The sequence below is a fragment of the Vigna angularis genome, chromosome 8 (assembly GCF_016808095.1).
Source record: "Vigna angularis cultivar LongXiaoDou No.4 chromosome 8, ASM1680809v1, whole genome shotgun sequence".
Classification (NCBI taxonomy): Eukaryota; Viridiplantae; Streptophyta; class Magnoliopsida; order Fabales; family Fabaceae; genus Vigna; species Vigna angularis.
The window spans coordinates 10,153,163-10,174,788 of record NC_068977.1 but is presented as its reverse complement, the minus strand read 5'-3'; the positions used below and the strand labels follow the sequence as shown (position 1 = coordinate 10,174,788).

General features: G+C 37.1%; 1 protein-coding gene across 1 annotated transcript; it reads right to left on the bottom strand.

The window, feature by feature from the left end:
- Window positions 1-11,526: 11,526 nt before the first annotated feature.
- Window positions 11,527-21,398, bottom strand: LOC108345589 (probable carboxylesterase 11). Its single transcript, XM_017584200.2, has 2 exons — window positions 20,351-21,398; window positions 11,527-12,399 (listed from the first exon to the last, which is right to left on the bottom strand). Exons 1-2 carry the CDS (start codon window positions 21,112-21,114, stop codon window positions 11,862-11,864), a joined length of 1,302 nt encoding a protein of 433 aa, XP_017439689.1. The 5' UTR covers window positions 21,115-21,398; the 3' UTR covers window positions 11,527-11,861.
- Between the last annotated feature and the right edge of the window lie 228 nt (window positions 21,399-21,626).

The window sequence follows — 21,626 nt, the reverse complement described above, 5'->3', positions numbered from 1 at the left end:
ACGAACGTCGAGGGCAAGACCGAGAAAGACTTCTTTGAATTAGTTAAATGAATCAACCCTATTACGATCGAAAAGTACTTAGAATAGTTTAAGTTCAAATGACTCTAGAAATAATCCAATGGATAGATACCTCATAACTTGGTTGAATAAATTTAACGAACACAATTTAATTCAGGGGATGACAGTCAGTCAATGACCGAGCTCGAAAGTAGGCGTTTAATAAATTATTGGACGAACGTCACCGAAGACTTGGACGAACGTCACTAAATAAATTGGACGAACGCTATTTAAATTTAGGACGAACGCTTATGTGAATTCAGGACGAGCGCTATCCTCGCTCATTTTAATTTACGGAAATGGACGAGCGTTCGGTCTGAGACCGAGCGCCACTTAGGTCGAACGCTCATTTCAATACCGAGCGCTATTAAGAACGAACGCTCGTTTCAAGACCGAGCGCTATTAAGGACAAACGCTCAGTGTAAGACCGAGCGCTACTTAAGACAACGCTCGGTATAAACCGAGCGCTATTCGGATGAACGCTCAAATAGCATTTCAAAGGGAGACGCTCGCTCTAAGACATTTTTCAGAAAAACCGAACGGTATATGACCGTACGATGACGAACGTTCATTTTCATGTGATTTTCATATTTACATTCCACATACAGTAACCATATTTTCCAGTATACTTACATTCATTTAATCATATCATAACATATCTTATACTTCTCAAACTTTGAATTAAAAATCATATCCAATCATCCAATACCAAAATCATACAACATACAACTTTATAGATCATTCATATACACAAGCATAAAATTCTCAGTACATACATACATCACTTTTCATATATCATCTCAGAATCATAATCATATTTCAAACTTCACACACGCACATGCAGTACAGAGATTACATGAATTAAATCTAATAAGGTTCCCTTACCCGGATTTGTAGTGCGCGTTCTAAGATGAGAGGTTTCCACTTGTCCAAAGTGACTTTCTATTCTCAACGTTCCACTTAAACTCTTCCACTAAAAGTTACAAAAAGAAGACGAAAGAACTGAGTTCATGTCCATGCATGTAGTTGAATCAAAGTTTGCAGAGATTCCAGAAACGAATCGTCCAAAAGAACTTACCAGAACTGGAAGTGGTTCGGTTCGATGGAAAGCTCAGGACGTCTGGATCTCCTCTACGGTTTCTGAAATTGGATCGGAGAAGGAGGACGTGAGTTATGGTAGAGAGAAGGAGAAGAGCTCTAGAGAGAAGGAGGAGAAATGGAGATTCTGAGTTTGGAAGGAAAGAAGGTGCGCGTGAGAGAGAGTGGGAGATTTTCCAGAAAAGTCACTTTTGTTCAAATTCCCACTATCAGACGGATGAGCGTCCCTCTACACGACACCTGCGTTCCACTACTGGTTTCATAAACTTCCACTTTGACAAGTGGCGCACATGCACGGCTCGTTGGTAAATTTCCAAATACTCAGGACACATGGCCTGGCGCATGCAAGTGAGTACGTGCGTGTCATTAATGGCACTGAACACGTGTCCCGGCGTTAATGGAAGCAGAGTGGTGATTCAGCAGTGGATTTAATGGGACGTGACATTTACTATGTTCATCTTCTAGCTACAACAAAAAAACTTAAATTTGTAGTATGTGTTTTAATAATGTTATTTTCATTAAAATTTCATCCTTTAAAGAGACATACAAGATCACCTAATTCAAGAGTTTAGGGTTGTTGGTGTTGTTCTTTTATTATTGTATTTTCAAAATATAATTAAAATATTTTAAAAGAATATGAATATATCGAAACAAATATATTTAAAAAACATATTAGATGAATATAAAAAACAAACCTCACAGAAAATTCGAATTTAAAATTGAATAAATTAATGAACAAATTGACGTATACTCTCAATGCTAAATACCAACACAGTTTGCACATTCAAGAAAGTAACAATTCTTAACATGTCAAATAGCTACAAGTTAGTGGTGCTTTTAATTAGCTCCATATTACAAATCCTAAAGCTCAATAAACAACTAGTTAAATTCAATTTCAATGCATATTTTTTAGGTAATGCGAACGTCGTAACTCCAAGTATATATGTAGCACCCCAATTTAAGCACAATCTTTACTAATTTACAATATTTCAGTTATGGATCACAAGCACAATATACACAGTCATAAACATAAACATTATATTACAAGATTAATGTTTTTATGGAAAGTTACTCAAAACAAAACATAATGTTTAATTTCTGGTATTGGGTTTGAATCTCACTATAGACATCAAAATTTTTGGGTAGGTAGAGTTAATAACTATACTTTCACATTTTACTTCACTTCTCATGATATGAATTGTCTATCTTCACAATGTCTTATCAGATTTTCTACCTTAAGGTCCAAATCCGAACAGGTGAAAAATGTTAAAGGTACTCCGATGCTCAAGTCAGTTTTCAATTATATCGATTGATTATTACAATTAATTCTCAAATGTCCAATAAATACAATCACCTATATCCTTACTTTACTTATGTATTTATAGATTTTGAAATGAGTTTTTGATTAAGATTAGTTCAATCACGATCCAACATCTTATAAACATGTTTTTACCTTGTTAATCAAATTATGACATTAATTATTAATCAAATTATGACATCTTTAATATATAAAATATCAAAAGGTTATCATTTCAGTTGATGACAATTCGGCTAACATTGTTTTGAGGATTTCAAGTTAATGTTTCAAGTAATTGACTGATCTTGCATTGACCGATCAGTCTATATTTTACAGTCTTGATATCAAATATCATATCAAAAATACATATAATATAAAAGCTTTATCTACATATGATATAAGAATAAGCTCGCAACTTTATTCTACTTTTGATTTAACTTGCTATATCCTCTTACGTATTTAATTTATAATAAAAAATCAAGGCTATTTAGATCTTTCTAAAAGGATTTATATAGATAGTTGGTAATTTTAATTTTAAAGCTTCAATATCTTTTAGTATTTTTAATGATGAGCTTTAATATTTGTTATATTCACATTATTAGGATATAAATTAGTGAGATAGATTATATTTCATACACTTATATTGTCACATGAATTATATTAATTAAGAAGAAAATATTTAATTAAATCATATTATATATGAATTATTTTTAGATCATTAAGTATTAAATAAGATTAAACTTGTAGTCATAAATATAGTTTAAATAATTTATCTTCTAACTTGTAGTCACAGACTTGATTCTATAGAATGCTTTATTTCTATCATAACATTGTTGAGGGTCTTTCTTCTTGCACTCTGATCTTGTGTCCTGGGAAGCAAAATCATTATTGACCTGAATCTCAACCACTTTTTCTTGAGTCTCTCAATCATCAACAAGTATAAACCTACCACTCGTTTAGTTCAACCAATCATTGATTGATGATTTAAAAAAAAAAAGTTGAAGGTTAAAAATGAATTTCAGGAGAAAAAATACATTTGTAAAAATAAGGGTACGAGAAAAAATTATTGTTCCAAAAAGTTTGGCCAATGTTTTATATCCATTAGGTTGAGTTACATAAACAAGTTTAATTTAATTTCATGAAGGTATCAATAATTTTGAAGGCACAACATATATGATTTCAAACTCACAAATCTAATTTCTAGGAGTTAGAATATTGATTTGAGGGACAAGATAAAAAAAATGCAGATTTTACATTGGACAAATTATGTACTCAAGTTGGTGCTAGCCTACAAATGTGATTGTTGTTTCAAGCAAGTTTATATATTGTTCTTGAGGGATAACTTGCCAAATGTTGCTTGAATTCTAGAGTTTTATTTATAATATTTGTGAATTATAGAATTATTCTTGGAACTAAAGTTGAGGAAATATTTATCATGTTAAAATTATCAAATGGTATATTTGTACAGTAATCTTAATTCGGTCGGCTTGTTTTAAGTTGTATCAATTGGGTCTTCAATTTTAAAAATGTGATGTAATTTGACCATTTCTATTTGCATAGAACTAACGCCGTTAACTGAATATCATGTGTCAGTATATGGTTTTCTTTATTTTTTTAATTTTCTTTTAATTTTTTTTCAAAAAAAATTGTCACGTGTCAAATGATAGGATCCTATCACATGGTAGCACTAGTGCAGAATTGGGCTTTAACGTCACCCCATAGACGTCGGACAACAACATAACTAACGTAAATTATTGATCGATGGCATTTTCGTAAATAAGTGGGCATTAAGATGTCTATTAGGAGGGACCCCGATGTCTATAATATTATAGACGTCGGGGCCCCTCCTAACAGACGTCTTAATTCCTAACAGGTAGGTGAAAAGTCATTTTTTTCTGCCTTCGAGACGTCCGATCCCGCCACCCCGACGTCTATATTCAATTATAGAAGTCAGTGCCCCTCCTAAAGGACGTGTATATGTTTGACATGTAGATGAAAAGTTATTTTTTTCAGCCGTACAGACGTCCGATCATGCCAATCGACATCTAAATGGCCTATGAAAGTTGTTTTGGACGTCATATTAGTGAGGGCCCCGACATCTAGTTTAGAATAAACGTTGGGGCATCTAGGGAGCCGATGTCTAGTTTGTTGTTAAATGAGACATGAAATCCACTGTTATGAGCACTTCATCGTCTTCCTTATCTCGCCCTTTCTATCTGCGGCATTGCTTTTCCAAGTGCGTTTTTGTCTCTTTTGAACTGTTTAAACGTACTTTTACTCCGATTATATTAGTCTTTGGTTGGTAATCTTTCATTTAAACCGATTAAAATGAGTTTTCGTTGTGTTTTGGTGTAGTTTTTCTCGTGTCTTTGGGTAGCGTTGTACCGCATTCTCCCTTTGCTAGTTTCCTCGTAAGAAAAGCTTGCGTCGTTTTGATGTCTTATAGTGTTTCAATCCAAAACCGAACTTCAGTCCTTACCTAGTTCTATTGTCACTATTCGTTTTCATTGTTGGTTTTAATGGAACTAGGTAATGACTCATATTTGGTTTTCGGTTAAAATGCCATAAGAGATCCAAAAGACACAACCTTTTCTATGACGAAACTAGCAAAGGGAAGAAGGTGCTAAACTACGCTACCCAAAGACACGAGCTGCAGTAGACGTCAGTTAATGCAATGTTAGGCGTCCATGGAGCTCTTTAGACGTCGGGGTAATGTAGTAACCGACGTCTATGGAGCTCTTTAGACGTCGGTTACTGCATGACCCGACGTCTATAAAGACGTTGGGCCTGTTTGTGTTCGACGTTTGATTAACGTCGCCCACAAAGACGTCGATTCTGGAACTGACGTTAAAAAGCCAAAATAACAGACGTTAAATTCCCTTTCTGCACTAGTGTAGAAATAATGTGACGTGGTACTATTGGAGAAAGTGTAATGTGAAAATTTTCAATTTAGTCATTTTGTTTTAAATTGTAGACTTTCCACATACATTTTTCTCGACATTGACATGTGACACTGTTATTGTCATGTCATACTATCTTTGTCATGTGGTAGGATCTCATTTCATATGTGCAAAATATTTTTTTGAAAAGAAAAATTTTAAAAAATCGCATACTAACAAGTGTAATTGAATTAATGTTATCACTTCTGTACAAGCGAAAAGGGCTATATCACATTTTTAAAATTGACGACCTAACTAAAATAATTTAAAACAAGATAACCGAATTAAGATTCTTTGTATAACCTATTTATCATTATTGATTGTAAATTAGTCTCTATTAATTAGTTTATAATTTAAAAATTGAGACTAATTTAAAATTAATAATAATAAGTACCTAAAACATATATATTTAAAGTTAGAAACCAATTTACACTCTAATTCAATATCAATTATAATTTTTTATTTATAATAATTGATTATTTTAAATACTTAATTTTAGTTTATAAACTAATGTATTTTAGTCAATATAATGTCTGAGTGTTTTGTTATATACATTTGGTTGCTATATAATAATTTTTTTGTAGTGCATCTATATATTTTATAATAATAGAAAATATTAAAAGTATAATTAAAGTTTAATATAATCATCATTATAATGAAAATTAAGTACTAAACATAAAAAATTAAAATTTTTATGAAATATTTTAAAAAAAAGAGAAGCACAAATAATTTACATTTTTATTATTTGTTATGATTATGTATTAAAAATATTTTCAATATTTCATAAAAGCGAAAAAGTTGGTTAACAAATCTTAGAATGAAAAAGATAAAAGTGAGAGAAATTGTGTACACAACAAAAATTATATAGAGAAATTCTCATTATAATAAAATTAGCGTAAGTACTGCATATATATATATATATATATATATATATATATATATATATATATATATATATATATATATATATATATATATATATATATATATATATATATATATATATATATATATATATATAGGGGTTTGCTAACGCGCGTACGCCTGTTTTTCAGTTTGTACGTTTTAGTATGTGTACCGGGTTTTAGTAGACAAAAATATCCTTATATATCATGGATTCTAAGTTTTAAGGTTAAGGGTATTTTAATAATTTTCATTCTCAAAACTAAAAAAAAAAAAAAAGAAACCCCCAAACCCTTACTCACCTCTCTCATTCCTCTCAACCCTTTCTCTTTCATCTTTTTCACTCCAATCTTTTCTCTCTGTCATTCCTACTGTAGCCCCAATTGAAAAAATCAAAAATTTCTCTCAACCTTTTCTCTTTCATCTTTCTCACTCCAATATTTTCTCTGTCATCCCTATTGTAGCCCCAATTGAAAAAATCAAAAACATTTGTCGTTAAACAATCTTACAAAAAAATGATTTTATAATGAGTTTTCATCTTATAATTTTTGTCTTATCTAATTTTATCCAATTTTCACAAGCATAAAGGAATTGGTAATTGACCTGGAAAAAATCAGAAATATTCGTTGTTAAACAATTTCTTACAAAAAAATGATTTTATAATGAGTTTTTATTTTATCATTTTTGTTTTATCTAATTTTATCTAATTTTTACAAGCATAATGACATCAAAGAAATTAGTAATTGCCTTGAAAAAATCAGAAACACTCATTGTTAAACAATTTCTTACAAAAAAAATGACTTTATAATGAGCTTTCATTTTATAATTTTTGTCGTATATAATTTTATCTAATTTTCACAAGCATAATGACATCCAAAAGAATTGGTAATTGGCCTGAAGGATTTTTTTAGAGATGATGATTCTGCAGATGATGAAATTAGAGAGGCTAGAGAAGATGGTGAAATTGAAGAGATCTTGAATGAACCTTTGCGTGAAGGTGAATATGTTAATGACTCAACTCTTTACAAAGGCAAATTGTTTAAAGGCAAATGTTTCTGATTTTTTCAATTGGAACTACAGTAGGGATGACTTGGAGTGAAAAAGATGAAAGAGAAAGGGTTGAGAGGAATGAGAGAGGTGAGTAAGGATTTGGGGGTTTCTTTTTTTTTTTTTTTTTTAGTTTGGAGAATGAAAATTATTAAAATACCCTTAACCTTAAAACTTAGAATGCATGATATATAAGGATATTTTTGTCTACTAAAACCCGGTACACATTGCTAAAACGTACCAACTGAAAAACAGGCGTACACGCGTTAGCAAACCCCATATATATATATATATATATATATATATATATATATATATATATATATATATATATATATAATCTAAATTTTAAAAAAAGAAATTAAAAGGGAAAAATTGAAAAAATAAAAAGTATATATGATTATGAATATTATAGATAAGATAAATCTTAGCTATTGAAATTAAAGCTATTATGTGTAAATAATTTTTTTTATAAATAATTATTTAAATTTGAAAAAGTAATTATAATGATAAAAAGGTAAATAATTATTTATAACAAGTAATTATTTGAACTCAAAAAGAGTAGTAACTAAAATAATAAAATTGAAAAATAATTTCTTTATTATGAAAAATTATTTAAATTTAAAAAGTATTAATTAAGAAGATAAAATTGAAAAAGTAAAAGAGACATCAAAGAGGTATATCTTATTTATATTGTACTATATGACTCTCTGGTCAACTTAGGATCAAACGGTTCCATCACTCAAGAACATCTAGCAAATCGCTCAGTCGAATAACGAGAATTGAGCGGTTAACCTTAAACAAGAATTAAGATTGGAATAATTAACTTATGCTAAAGCACGATCATTATTAGTTGGATCATAATTAGGTCGACACTAATCTAAAGCCCATCTCGAAATCTACAAATACAAGTTGAGGTATTGTGACAGGTTTGTTATATTTAATATATATTTATTGTTAGACTATCGAATCTTTGCTAACTTTGACATCGAAGTACCTTCTACATATAACTCCCAGTATGACCAAATGGAATGAAGGACGAACGATGACCTGTGCTAGGAGTTGGACGAATAGAGTTTGGAAGACTGTTGACCTCAACCCTATAAACCAAAATATTTTGACACCCACCGTGAGACCTGACAGGAGAGACAAGCAAGCAAGACCCCTTAAAGCTTATTAAGAAGATGCAAAGATAAATGCAAGAGATGCAAAGAAGACATGAAGTTGCGATAGGTGCGTTGAGGGATGAGAATGCAGCCATGCGTCAAGAACAAACCCCCTAACACTTTGTATCGAGCGAGGTTGGTCTGTCAAACGTGAACAAGTGGGATAAGGGACTGACCAAGACAGTCTAGGAGGCAAACACAGGAGCGAGTAGGGGAGCTCTCAGAATGAAAACTATGCAGACATAGGGTTTGTTACCCTTCACAATTGTCATCATGGAGGCATCCATGCCCGAGCGATTGATGCCTCTTGTGTTCGAGAAGTATGATGAGTTGACTGACCCCGATGACCATCTGCGATCATTCTCCCACACCATGGCATTCTACTCAGCAAGCGCTCTCATTTGGTGTAGGGCCTTATCCTTATCTCTGAATGGGAGACGTTGGCATGGTTCAATACTTTGCCATCCAACACAGTGGATAGCTTCTCCATTAACTGTACCCTATTCGGTTGGTAGTACACGGCAACAAAGTCCAAAGCTTAACACATCTTGTGTTGGTCAATACTAAGAAAAAGAAGGACAAGTCCCTAAGAACCTTTATAGACCGTTACAAAAAAACCACTTGGCAGGTGATGTAAGTCAAGAATTCATCCTCAACAACCTTGAGAGTAGGACTGTTCGCGATAGCATGTGCGCTAGGCCACCTAAAACCATGGATGAGCTGCAAAAGCGGGTAGTTGAGTTCTTGCATATAGAAGACATGAGTGTCTTCCAGAAGAAGCAATAACAGGAAGTCGCAGGCGAGAAGAATGAGGGAAAGAAGTTGTGGGTGATGATGATAAAGGAACAAGTCTCGACCAAAAGATCTTCCTTAAGGGTTGAAGTTCCATCAGTATACACCCTTGAATGTCAACAATAAGAAGCACTGTCAGTATCATAAAAACCTGGGACATACCATGTAGGAGTGCTCCACCCTTCATGACAAGATATAGAAGTTGATCCAAGTGGATCACCTCCAATGGTACGTTAAGACTGATCGTCCTGAAAGGAGTCCTCCTCGAAGGCAAAGTCCTGAACGGCGTCCTGCTGTGATGATTATCGAAGACATAACCGACGAAGAAGCAGAAGTCAAAATAGAAGTAGGAGTCATGACCGTCCACTGTGCGATCACAATAACACCATATCAGAAGGGGTTGCGGGCAACAAATCCTCTACAGGTAAATTTCCATGTAAACTTCCAATATGAGTGAATGATAACTATTAACTTCAACCCCACGAACCAAAACATATATATAATTATAAACAGTTATAAATAATATGTATTTAAAAACTAATTATTATTATAATATTTATTAAAATAAAAATATTATTAAATCTATATTAAAATTATAAAAAAGCATATACGTAAAGTAGTTATATTTTATTAATTTTTGTATTTATTCATTACAGTAACTAATGAAATTAATTATGTTTATAAAGATAAAACTAGTAAACGAGAATGTACACAAAAGAAAGAGCACTTACAAAAACACAACGTCAGTCCAAATACTTTTACATGATTATTTAACGAAGTTTTACTACTTTGCCACATTATCGTATTCCTTAATAGAGAATAGTGATGAAGAATTTTAATATTAAATATTTATAAACAAACATTATTCTTTTATTTCAGAATCTTAATTTACTATATTTCATTTAAGTATGGATAGGATTATAATAAATTAATATATTTTTTCTGTTGTTTCATGATTTTCAATCTAGTGATAATCTCTTCTCCCAAATTAATGATATCGAAATTATTAGTGACATGTAATCCATTATTCATAACATGATTATGAAATGTCACTTCTAAGGTAACGTTATTACCGTCAATTTTTTTTCGAAAAGATCATATTAGTGCATTTTTAAAGAAATTGAACCAAATTCAACGTGAAAAATAGTAAGTTACTGAAGTAAAAAATGATCATCACAATAGTAAGATAAAAATAGGTTAATAATAAACCTATCAACATTTTCCCAGAAACGTTAAGATATTTTTTGGGCAACAAAACAACACAAATACATTCTCAACAAACCATATTTTCACCTTACTCAAACCAGGTGTAAAATACGTATATGATACAAAATGTACAAGTACAACCGATTCTCCTCTATTTTTCATAACATTCCTTTAGTGTTGAAAGAAACACGAGACCGTTCCCACATGGCCCCAACTTCCTGCACACTATAAAATATTTTGGCTCACTCTTTTTTATTCTAGAATTGATATTCCCACATTTCAAAATAGTTATTCTGAAACAGAAAGGGGTGAGCAAAGAATTTTAAAGGGTACAGAAAGAAAAACCCTTCCCGCAGCCATAACTATGTTTGGTATAGTCATGGTTACAGAACAGTCAACAGAGATTCCACCTAATCAAATAAGCCTAGAATGAGTGACAGATTGTGAACCTGTCCAGACCCCACTGGATCAGAGTGGTGGCTCCCATGCCCTCAAAGTGCTTCCAATACTGAGACCTGCAAGCCAAACTGGTTTGTCTAGCTTGGGTATGAAGATGGTATTAAGTTTTAACCATGATAAACAGCCTACACCATCTCTCTGCTTCATGAGAGGTTCAATTCATAGATTCAACCTCCATATGATTTCCCTACCCCAGGAGTTCAAGGGTAGGCGGGCAATTACCTCAAGATTTGTGATAATAACCGAGTGAATCCAGTGAAGATCATAGCATATTTATAGCAGTTTAACGTCTAAAAGTTAACAATCAACAAGAAGATAACGATGGAATAATTGTCCTCGATTGCTAACATTGTGTACAACAAAGTAAACTAAGCAAAATTGGCTCTTGCTTTTAGCTAATATTATTAAAGAAACTCCATATCTTGATCCTAGAGAGCATCACTAAAACGTATCTTAAGGGAAATTGTTTTTTAATCTGAAATCTCTATGATATTGAAGAACAATAAGCTGGTATCTTGTACAAAATTAATTAACAATGATCCTACTTCAGGTGACCCTAACGCTAAAAGAATTGATAACTAAATTTTATATCGAGAAACAGTACATCATAATACACAAGGAATAGTGGAACAGGGGATTCCAAATGCAGAGTGAATGAGGTGAAAGGCTCTCTCTCACTAGTTCAACTAATCCGCTCTCAAACAACTCTATCTTACAACAAGAACTGACAGGTGGAGGGAACACGGAACCGGTCAACCATCGAAAAAAATCTTGTGATATAATCACATGCCCCTAGGCATGTATATACCGGTGGTAGCAGAACTGCGGACTTTAGATAATTTCAATGAGGAAAAAATTTTCTCACCGATCATCCTCTTAATTTCTGGTATATCCTACTCAATATGAGAATTCGTGACCTCGAAGGGAAATATATTTCTTGACCCAGATGGCAATGTCCTCAGCACAAACCTGGGCCTGAGGGCTTTTGATAAGGATGTCAAGTGTTGCAAATTCATGGACTGCATCTTTATACTCATAAACAGGTGCATCAACATTCACCTTCCTAAGCTCCTCTGAATATGCAATTGCACGGTCCCTCATCCAATCGTGTTCTGCCACCACTGTCAATGTTGGAGGTCTTTGCTTTAAAGGAGGTCCCTGGCCTGGGACAAGGGGATTGGCAGCTGGATGGTCTAGGCTAAACTCCCCCTCTGGTAGAAATAGTTTCCATGCTAGCATACACATGGCCTTGTCATAAAAGTAAGAGTTTGCCAACTTTATTTCAGAATGAGTGGGCACACTTCCAATAAAAAATGGATACATCAGGACCTGTGCCACCACCTTGACCGGGTCCAGAAGTGAACCTGCTTCTACAGCTTTCCGAGCCACATAGTCTGCAATATTTGCACCACAACTCGCACCAAGAAGAACACATCTAATACCAAAGAAAAGTAAAAAGGTTAAGCCAGTGAAAAAGTAGATCACATAACTCCCAACAAAAAAAAACTATTAAAAGAAAACACAACAGCTTATCTACAAACCAAGTTAGCCTTCAACTTTCTCTCTCTTTTTCTTTTTTCGGTTTCAAACAAGACCAGTTATGAAGAGGAATAGCATTCCATAACATTTACGTCCATGTCCAAAGGAGGTAGATCAAGTCTTTGCAAAATCAATAGTCCAGAAATTACTTAGATGCCGAGTGCCTACTAATATATGCTCTAAAACGTAATTTACTATTTGAAAATTTACATTCTCAAGAAAAATTTAAATATAGAATATTAACAGCAGGAAATTAAATAGAATAAGAATGATTCCCAGACTAAGTTTCACTGTATGTATTGAAGTTGTTAAAGGGAGACACCAATAAATCTTAATGTAGGTATGTAGAGATATACGCAGAAAAGATTCATCACGATCAGAAATTCTTAGTCAATACTAAGATAAACTGAATTCTAAAACAGTGCACAAAATGGAACACAGAATGACAAGGAAATCAAAGGTTCATGCCAACTGTGAAGCCATTACAATAATAGGCTTCATTATAAGCACGTGTAGCTTAATCAATATACTAGTAGTTGATTGTAAGTATTAGAAAGGAGGTTTAAGCCTAACTCAACCCCACAAATCAGCTTGTATGGTGAGGTTTGCACCCCACTTAATTATTATAATTTGGTCTTATCTCTAGTCGATATAGAACTTCCAACACACTTCCTTCACGCCGAGATATAGACATCTCGAGTGTGATAGTAGACTTAATGAGCAATCCGATAGCGGTCCAACAACAGGTGGAAACAGAAATGCCCACATAGAACTAGCTAGGATAGGTTCTAACCATGACTCTGATACCATATTAAAAAGTGGGCTCTAAGCCTAACTCAACCCCACAAACCGGCTTATATGGTGAGGTTTGCACCACACTTAATTATTATAATTTGGCCTTATCTCTAGTCGATATGGGACTTCCAACAATAAGTGTTAGCACTACGTTCATATACTGGAATACACTAGCATCACGAAGGTTGAGACAAATTCTTGTACATTTCAAATATGTCTTTTAACACAAAATTATAAACTCAGAAATTCCAAAGGGAAAGATGGGATCCCATTATGTGTGTGTGTGTCTATATATATATATATATATATATATATATATATATATATATAATAAAAAACTGAAATCTGTTACTGGCAATGTAGAAAACAAATCATCAGACCGAGATCAAAAAAGGTCAAGTCCAGCGAGAAAAAGTTTCACATAAACCAGTGTTTCAGAACCTTTGGTCCACCAGCCTTTTTCCCTTTATCATCAAAACCCTCTAATTTCCCATCAGGATGGCCTATGCTAACATCAAGTGACATCCACCAGAAAATACTCTTCAGGACATCATCACTTTACCTCCCCTCTCTCTCTCAATGACATTTGTGTTTTTCAGCAAATCACAAAGTTATAAGAACTAGGTTAATTAGCTACAGACATTATCTAAAAGTGAATGAATTTATGTCATCAAACATAATGTCTTTAGATAAGATGCAATGAAGCTTATTACGCCTTCTGCAATCAGCTTCTCTAGAATGTTAAGTTCAAAGAACTTGGATAATTAGCTACAGACACAATTTAAGTTAATAAATTCATGCCATAAAATATCTTGTCTTACATAGGATAAAAATGAAGCTCAGTCCTTCTATAGACACAAACCAATCCCAATTTGGAAAGTGAGATGGGAAAACATGTTATTCTACCAAGGAAAGGGTAGCATAGAACTATACACAAGTAAAAGATTTCATTTGATTAGAACCTAAAGAATTAAATAAACAGTAAAGGAAAAAAAGATATTGTGATGGTTTTTGAAAACCATATCTACTCGAACAACGTACCGTAACTGATAGGAGACTAAGAGTCTATGGGAGGAGAAGGAAGAGTTAGTAGAGTTAGTTACTCTAACTGTCTTAACAGTTAGAAAGGGCGCGGGTTAGACTTGTATATATAGGTAGTAGTTATCTGCTGAAAGACACTTTTGGACTACTTGTATTCTTTGTACAGGATTCGTTATTCCTGTGGGGGAGGTTAGGCTCCCATAGCTGCCCTGTATTTGACTTTCTTGCTGTTAATAATACATGTGGAGGTTATTCAGTGTTCAGTGTGAGCCCTGTGCGTGTGTTAGTGAGGTTTTCTTTAGGTTTCTTGATTAGAAACCTAACAATTTGGTCCGACCTGCCGGATCCAAATTTGGGGGACGACGCGAGAAATGGAGAGTGCGACGGAGGCGAGATTGGAAGCGATTAAGATAACGATGGAAGGGATGAAGGCGGAATCGGCGGCGGTACGGCGGGACTTACAACAAATCATGAAGATTTTGGGTAAGCAAGCCGATCAGGCAGAAGGGAGTTTCGATGATAGTTTCGTGAATGACAATCGACAAAGAGTGGTGAGGGAGATCGAAGGCGGAGGAACCGGCGTTGGGAGTGACAAACAAAAACCATGGAGGAAAAGGGTGGAGTTACCCACTTTTGACGGTGCGGAACCCCTGATTTGGCTCAATAGAGCCGAGATATTTTTCAATATACAGAAGGTGTCGAGCGACGATGAGAAAGTTGAAATTGCATACGTCAGTATGGAGGGGAGTGCGGCGTATTGGTTCACCTTTTGGAAGCAAAAAGTGAGAAATCGATCATGGGAGGGACTGAAGGCAGCCATGATCAACCGTTTTGGAGGAGGTTTTAGGGGAACGGTGTTCGAGAGGCTGGCAACCCTACGCCAGACAGGTACGGTGGAGGAGTTCGTTCGTGATTTTGAGGTGTTGATGGGTCAGACGAGGGGCATACCTGATGAGTAGGTACTGGGTTACTTCCTTGCGGGATTGCGTGAAGATGTGAAGGGCCAGGTGCAAATTCAAAACCCATCGGAGTTGATGGAGGCGATGCGGATTGCTCGGGATGTCAAGGAGGCTATCATGCAAGCACAAGCAGGATACGGGAATGGGTTCAAATTTAACCTACTGGGAACACGATCAACGGGGAGTGTGCTACGATCGGAACCCAGTTGAAACACTACACCACAAACGGGGAGAGCGGAGAGTACAGGATCAGTGAGAAGGGATGGTGCGGCGACGCATGCAAATGCGAGAGTAGGTCAACCAGTCGGGAACAAAAACAGAGGACGGATGGTGAGAAATCTACCATATCCAGAATTTCTCAAAAGAAAGGAGGAAGGTCGGTGCTTCCGTTGCGGAGGACCGTTTGCACCCGGCCATAGGTGTACTAAGAAGAGCCTGCGCGTGTTGTTATTAGTGGAGGATGAGGAAGAAGATGCAATCGAAGAAGTGGGTAGCCTAGAGGAGAAACCCATGGAGTTATCCGCCTACTCCGCTGAAGGGTTAACAACACCCAAGACCCTGAAGCTGAGAGGAAGAATTGGAGAAAGGGAAGTAGTGGTGCTCATAGATAGTGGCGCAAGCCACAATTACATTAGCCGGAAGTTGACGGAGGAGTTAGAACTGCCTACGATTGATACGCGGCCATATTCAGTTAGTTTAGGGGACGGGCACAAAAGGGTGACGCGTGGCCGCTGTGAGAAAATCAGAGTGGAGTTGGGAGAAGCCACAGTAGAGGAGGAGTTCTTTGTTTTTGAACTAGGGGAAGTGGAGGTCATTTTGGGTGTTGCATGGCTGGGAAGATTGGGTGAAGAGTTAACTGGGGGGAGATGACCATGATCTACAACGTGGAAGGCAAGAAGATTAAGATAAGGGGTAACCCAACGTTGGCGCAACATCTGGTGGAGCCCAGAACTTTATCCAAGATAGTGGATGCTGAGTCATGGGCATTAGTGTGGAGTCTGAATGTGGTGGAGCAGGAGAAGGGTGACGGGTGGCAAGGTGATTTGACGGGAGAGCAGAAAGCAGAGATGGAGGTGCTGTTGCAGGGCACTATGGCGTTTTCCAAGAAACGAAAGGGTTACCTCCATTACGTGACACGGAGCATCAAATTACACTTAAGGAGGGCGTGGATCATATAAATGTTCGTCCATATAGGTATCCCCATTTTATGAAAAGCGAGAACGAGAAGCAAGTTGCAGACATGACGAAGGCGGGGCTCATCCGACCCAGTTCGAGCCCATTTTCTAGTCCCGTAAAATTGGTGAAAAAGAAGGACGGTAGTTGGCGTTTCTGTGTAGACTACCGAGCCTTAAACAGGGCCACCGTCCCTGATAAATTTCCCATTCCGGTCATAGAAGAGCTTTTGGACGAATTGAAGGGGGCAAAGTACTTCTCCAAAATTGATCTAAAAGCTGGTTACCATCAGATCAGAATGAATGAAGACGATGTACCCTTTCTGCACTCAGCAGGGTCATTTTGAATTCTTGGTGATGCCTTTCGGACTCATGAATGCGCCAGCCACGTTTCAAGGAGCGATGAATAAGCTGTTCCAGAATTATCTCAGGAAATTCGTGCTAGTTTTTTTTGATGATATACTTGTGTACAGCCCCACATGGAGAGACCACTTAGAGCAGCTGGAGCTAGTGCTAAGAGTACTTGAACAGTAACGTTGGGTAGCAAACCGTAAGAAGTGTGAATTCGGGAAGCAACGAATTCGCTATCTTGGCCACCAAATTTCTGAAATGGGGGTCGAAATGGATGGGGATAAGGTGAAAGCAGTGTTAGAATGGGGCGAACCGAGGAGTTTGAAGGAGTTGCGTGGGTTCCTGGGCCTCACAGGATACTATAGGCGTTTTGTGTCGGGATATGGAAGGATAGCAAAACCACTGACCGATTTATTGAAGAAGGGTCAGTTTGCATGGTCAGAACCAGCAAGCACCGCCATGGCCAAGTTAAAAGCAGCTTTGACCACGGCTCCAGTTTTGGCATTACCCGATTTCCAGCAAGCTTTCCACATAGAATGTGACGCCTCAGGTGGGGGCGTAGGGGCAGTGTTAACTTAGGGGGGCAGACCCATTGCTTTCTACAACAAAGCATTATCTAAAGGGTCACTGAACAAATCAATTTATGAAAAAGAATTGATGGCTTTAGTCATGGCCATTCAGCATTGGCGTCCCTACTTAGTAGGGAGAAGGTTTATTGTTCATACGGATCAGTGAAGTCTGAAATACTTCTTGGAGCAGCGGATAGTCACCCAAAACCAACAGAATTGGTTGGCTAAATTGATGGGGTATGATTTTGAAATCGTCTACAAGAAAGGAGCACAAACAGAGCGGCGGATGCTCTATCTCGGAGAGAAGAGGGTAATACGGAGGAAGGGGAGTTGCACTTGATATCCAGGCCATTCTGGCCAGATGTTAATGACGTTTTGAAGGAAGTGGAGGAGGATGAATTGTTAAAAAGGCTGATTGATGATATTAAGAAGAACCCCGATAGTCATCTGGCTTATACACTGGAGAATGATAGGCTGCACTACAAGGGTCGAATGGTGATATCTGCGAGTTCAGCATGGATCCCTAAGCTGCTAGCTGAATTCCACGTAACTAAAATAGGAGGCCACTCTGGAATTTACCGCACTTATAGAAGAATCGCCCAATCATTATATTGGGTGGGCATGAAGAAGATGGTTACAGATTACGTTGCTAGGTGTGAGGTGTGTCAGCAACATAAATACTTGGCTGCTTCCCCCCAAGGGCTGCTACAACCCTTACCTATTCCACAAGTGGTAAGAGGTGAGCATGGATTTTATAGTTAAACTTCCAAAATCACACGGCCATGACACGATTCTTGTGGCCGTAGACAGATTGAGCAAATATGGCCATTTCATAGCATTAAAACACCCTTACTCGGCCAAGACAGTAGCAGAAATATTTGCAAGGGAAGTAGTAAGATTGCATGGGATCCCCGTGTCGATTGTGAGTGATAGGGACCCCATATTCTTAAGCATATTTTGGAAGGAATTGTTTAAGTTGCAAGGAACGCAACTAAAAATGAGCACTGCATACCATCCAGAAACGGATGGGCAGACGGAGGTGGTGAATAGGATTGTTGAGGGATACCTACGTTTTTTCTGTTCGGAATAGCCAAAGGGGTGGTATGAAATGTTGTCTTGGACCGAATACTGGTACAATACCAGTTACCAGATATCAGCACGTTGCACACCGTTTGAAACGGTGTATGGTAGCCCCCCATCATTCAGCAGATTTATTCCAGGAGAAACGGTTGTGGAAGCGGTGGCACAAGATTTGATGACGCGTGACGAGGCACTTAAACAATTAAAATTCCATTTAAGCAGGGCCCAAGACAGAATGGCGCAACAGGCCAACAAGAAAAGAAAGGAGATCAGCTTTAAGGAAGGTGATATGGTCTACATGAAGATTAGACCTCATCGACAGGCCTCCATGTCGAATAGAATACATCCCAAGCTTTCGGCCAGATATTTTGGACCGTATCAAGTGTTGCAGAGGGTGGGAAAAGTGGCCTATAAACTCAAGCTACCCGATTCAGCTCGTATACATCCAGTATTTCACGTGTCTCAACTAAAACAAGCAGTGGGTGACAAATTGGCGGAGAAGGAATCCCCTATAGAATTGCAGGCAGAAGGGCCAACCTTTTGGCCAATCAGGACTATAGAAGAAAGTCAGCTACAGCAAGGAGAAGATGTAGTACACCAAGTCCTGGTCGAATGGCAAGAAGGTGGGAGAGAAGGCGCTACATGGGAAGATAGATTGGTCATCCAAGACCAATACCCGGAGCTCAACCTTGGGGACAAGATTGTTGAAGAAGGAGGCGGTAATGATAGGAGACTAAGAGTCTATGAGAGGAGAAGGAAGAGTTAGTAGAGTTAGTTACTCTAACTGTCTTAACAGTTAGAAAGGGCGCGGGTTAGACTTGTATATATAGGTAGTAGTTATCTGCTGAAAGACACTTTTGGACTACTTGTATTCTTTGTACAGGATTTGTTATTCCTGTGGGGGAGGTTAGGCTCCTATAGCTGTCCTGTATCTGACTTTCTTGCTGTTAATAATACGTATGGAGGTTATTCAGTGTTCAGTGTGAGCCCTGTGCGTGTGTTAGTGAGGTTTTCTTTAGGTTTCTTGATTAGAAACCTAACAGTAACCTCAAACCCCAAAAGATAAGGAATTTCATCACGTTAAACATAATGCTCTCTCTAGTCTCTGCAATAACTGAGAATCCCAGACCATATATATGCACATATCTATATTTTGGCACATGATGCATCAAAATGTAATTTTATTCAAGAAAACTAAAGAGGGAAACAGGTTAACCAGTAAAACAAGGCTGAATACATATTATTGTTTCAAGTCCGAAACTTCCCTAAAATGATCTAAATCAAACAAGTAAAACAAAAGTGAAAGAATAACTCTAAAGACATCTCCCTAGAAAACACTAAGATTCTGTTTAGATAAATTTTTCCACAAACACTTACAACAACATAAATAAAAAAATTAAACAAATCAAACTTCTACCATATTAAAATCAACTTTTGGAGAAATTAGATAAAACTGTTTCTAGGAGAAACTCAAATTATTTTATAGTTTTTACTTTTGTCTTCTATAATTATTATGGAATAACAAATCGGTCTCGACTTCATTTGCGATAAACATCAGATTAACAAATCCAACCAAAACACGCTGCCTCCAAACTGAAAACCCCACAACTACTCAACCTGTCACCTCCTCCCTAACTCAGATGCCTTGATCAGATTGATACACTGCTCTCCACTCTCTAATGACTATCAACACTTCGAAAAGACAATGAAGACAAAGAAAAAAAAACACCGCACCATTCATATCAATCACAACAAGAACCACCATATTCGTATCAGTATCACCCGCAATCAGAAACTATAAAATGTACGAACAGATCAATCTACAAAATCCATGTGGAAATAAATCAAACGAGTGTGATACGAAAAGAGTGAGTTACAACCTTGATGGATTTGCATGAGCAGCCAACCAAGGTTCAACTACTGACGCTCCAAAAGAATCAACAATATGCTTGTGATGACCCTCAAATTTCCTCCCTCCCAACGACTTACTACACTCCGCTAAATTTGCCTGCTTCGCCAGCCAATTCAGCACCTTCACCCCGTCCTCAAACGCCGCCGGGAACCGATTCTCCGGCGCCAGCCGGTAGCCGACCGCCACAACCACCGCGTCGCAGAGCTTCGCAATCCTCCGGCAGAACATATCGTTCGCCACCGAATCATTGCTCCCGCTCACCCACCCCCCGCCGTGGAACTGTAACACCACCGGTAACTTTTTCCGGCGACCGTCCGCCGCCGGCAAGTACCCCCGGTACTCCCCGGCGCTGCTCCGCCTCGTCTCCTCCCGCGGCGTAAACACTGAGGGCTCGTAGCTATTTCGCCGCACCGCGCGCGACGACGCCGTTTCAAGGTTCCCCGCGGATCCAGGTTCGGATTTGTAGATAGTTTTGGATTTGGGTTCGGGAGAGAGTGCGGAATCGGGGAGGAAGATTCGGACGGAGAGGGAGGTCACGGGATCGATGTGGATATCTTTGGTGGCGATGCCGTCTGAGAAGGAGGGGTTGGCGGCGGCGACGGACTCGTCGGGTCGGGTCGTAACACCGAACTGGTTGGATTCTTCGGACGGGGCATGGATCTGGTTCTGCAAACGGTTCTTTAGGAGAAACTTAAAGAAGACGCTGTAGAGTTTCACGGCCACGGTCGGCATCGCTGGTAGAATCAAATACTCGGGGTTTGCAGAAACCGGACAACCGTTAATTAGGATAATTTCATGGCTTAATTTGGATAGGATTAGGTTAATTAAGCTTGAAATCACATGAGATTAGGGTTTTTTCCGTTCTGTTTTGAGTTTGAAGGTTTGAATTGAATGATTCTGATTTGAAGCTTGAGTTTGGACGACGGCGAAGGTAAGAGAGAGGAAGAAGAGAAGAAAGATGACACAGCACGCAAAGGGTGAGAGAAAAAGAAATGAGATTTGAATTGATTTCTCTTTTCTTATTTTTTTTAAAATAAAAAAGTGTTTGCCCTTTTGCATAAACAAGCTATCAGGGAAAATGAATTTATTCATTTTTAATAATTAAAATTTATAAGATTTTAACCTTTGCTAGGTATTAAAAACTGGTTTTTGTTAAATGTACAAATTATATTCAATATGTTTTTATGAATAAATAATGAAAATGTTGAAATTTATTACTACATTGCTAATTATACAACTACTTC

Bases quoted from the DNA above. Each gene is read 5' to 3' on its own strand.
- LOC108345589 (XM_017584200.2), bottom strand. From the start codon at position 21,114: ATGCCGACCGTGGCCGTGAAACTCTACAGCGTCTTCTTTAAGTTTCTC. The intron at 12,400-20,350 runs GTTGTAACTCAC...CTTTGGTATTAG, and splicing joins GCTCATGCAAATCCATCAAG to ATGTGTTCTTCTTGGTGCGA.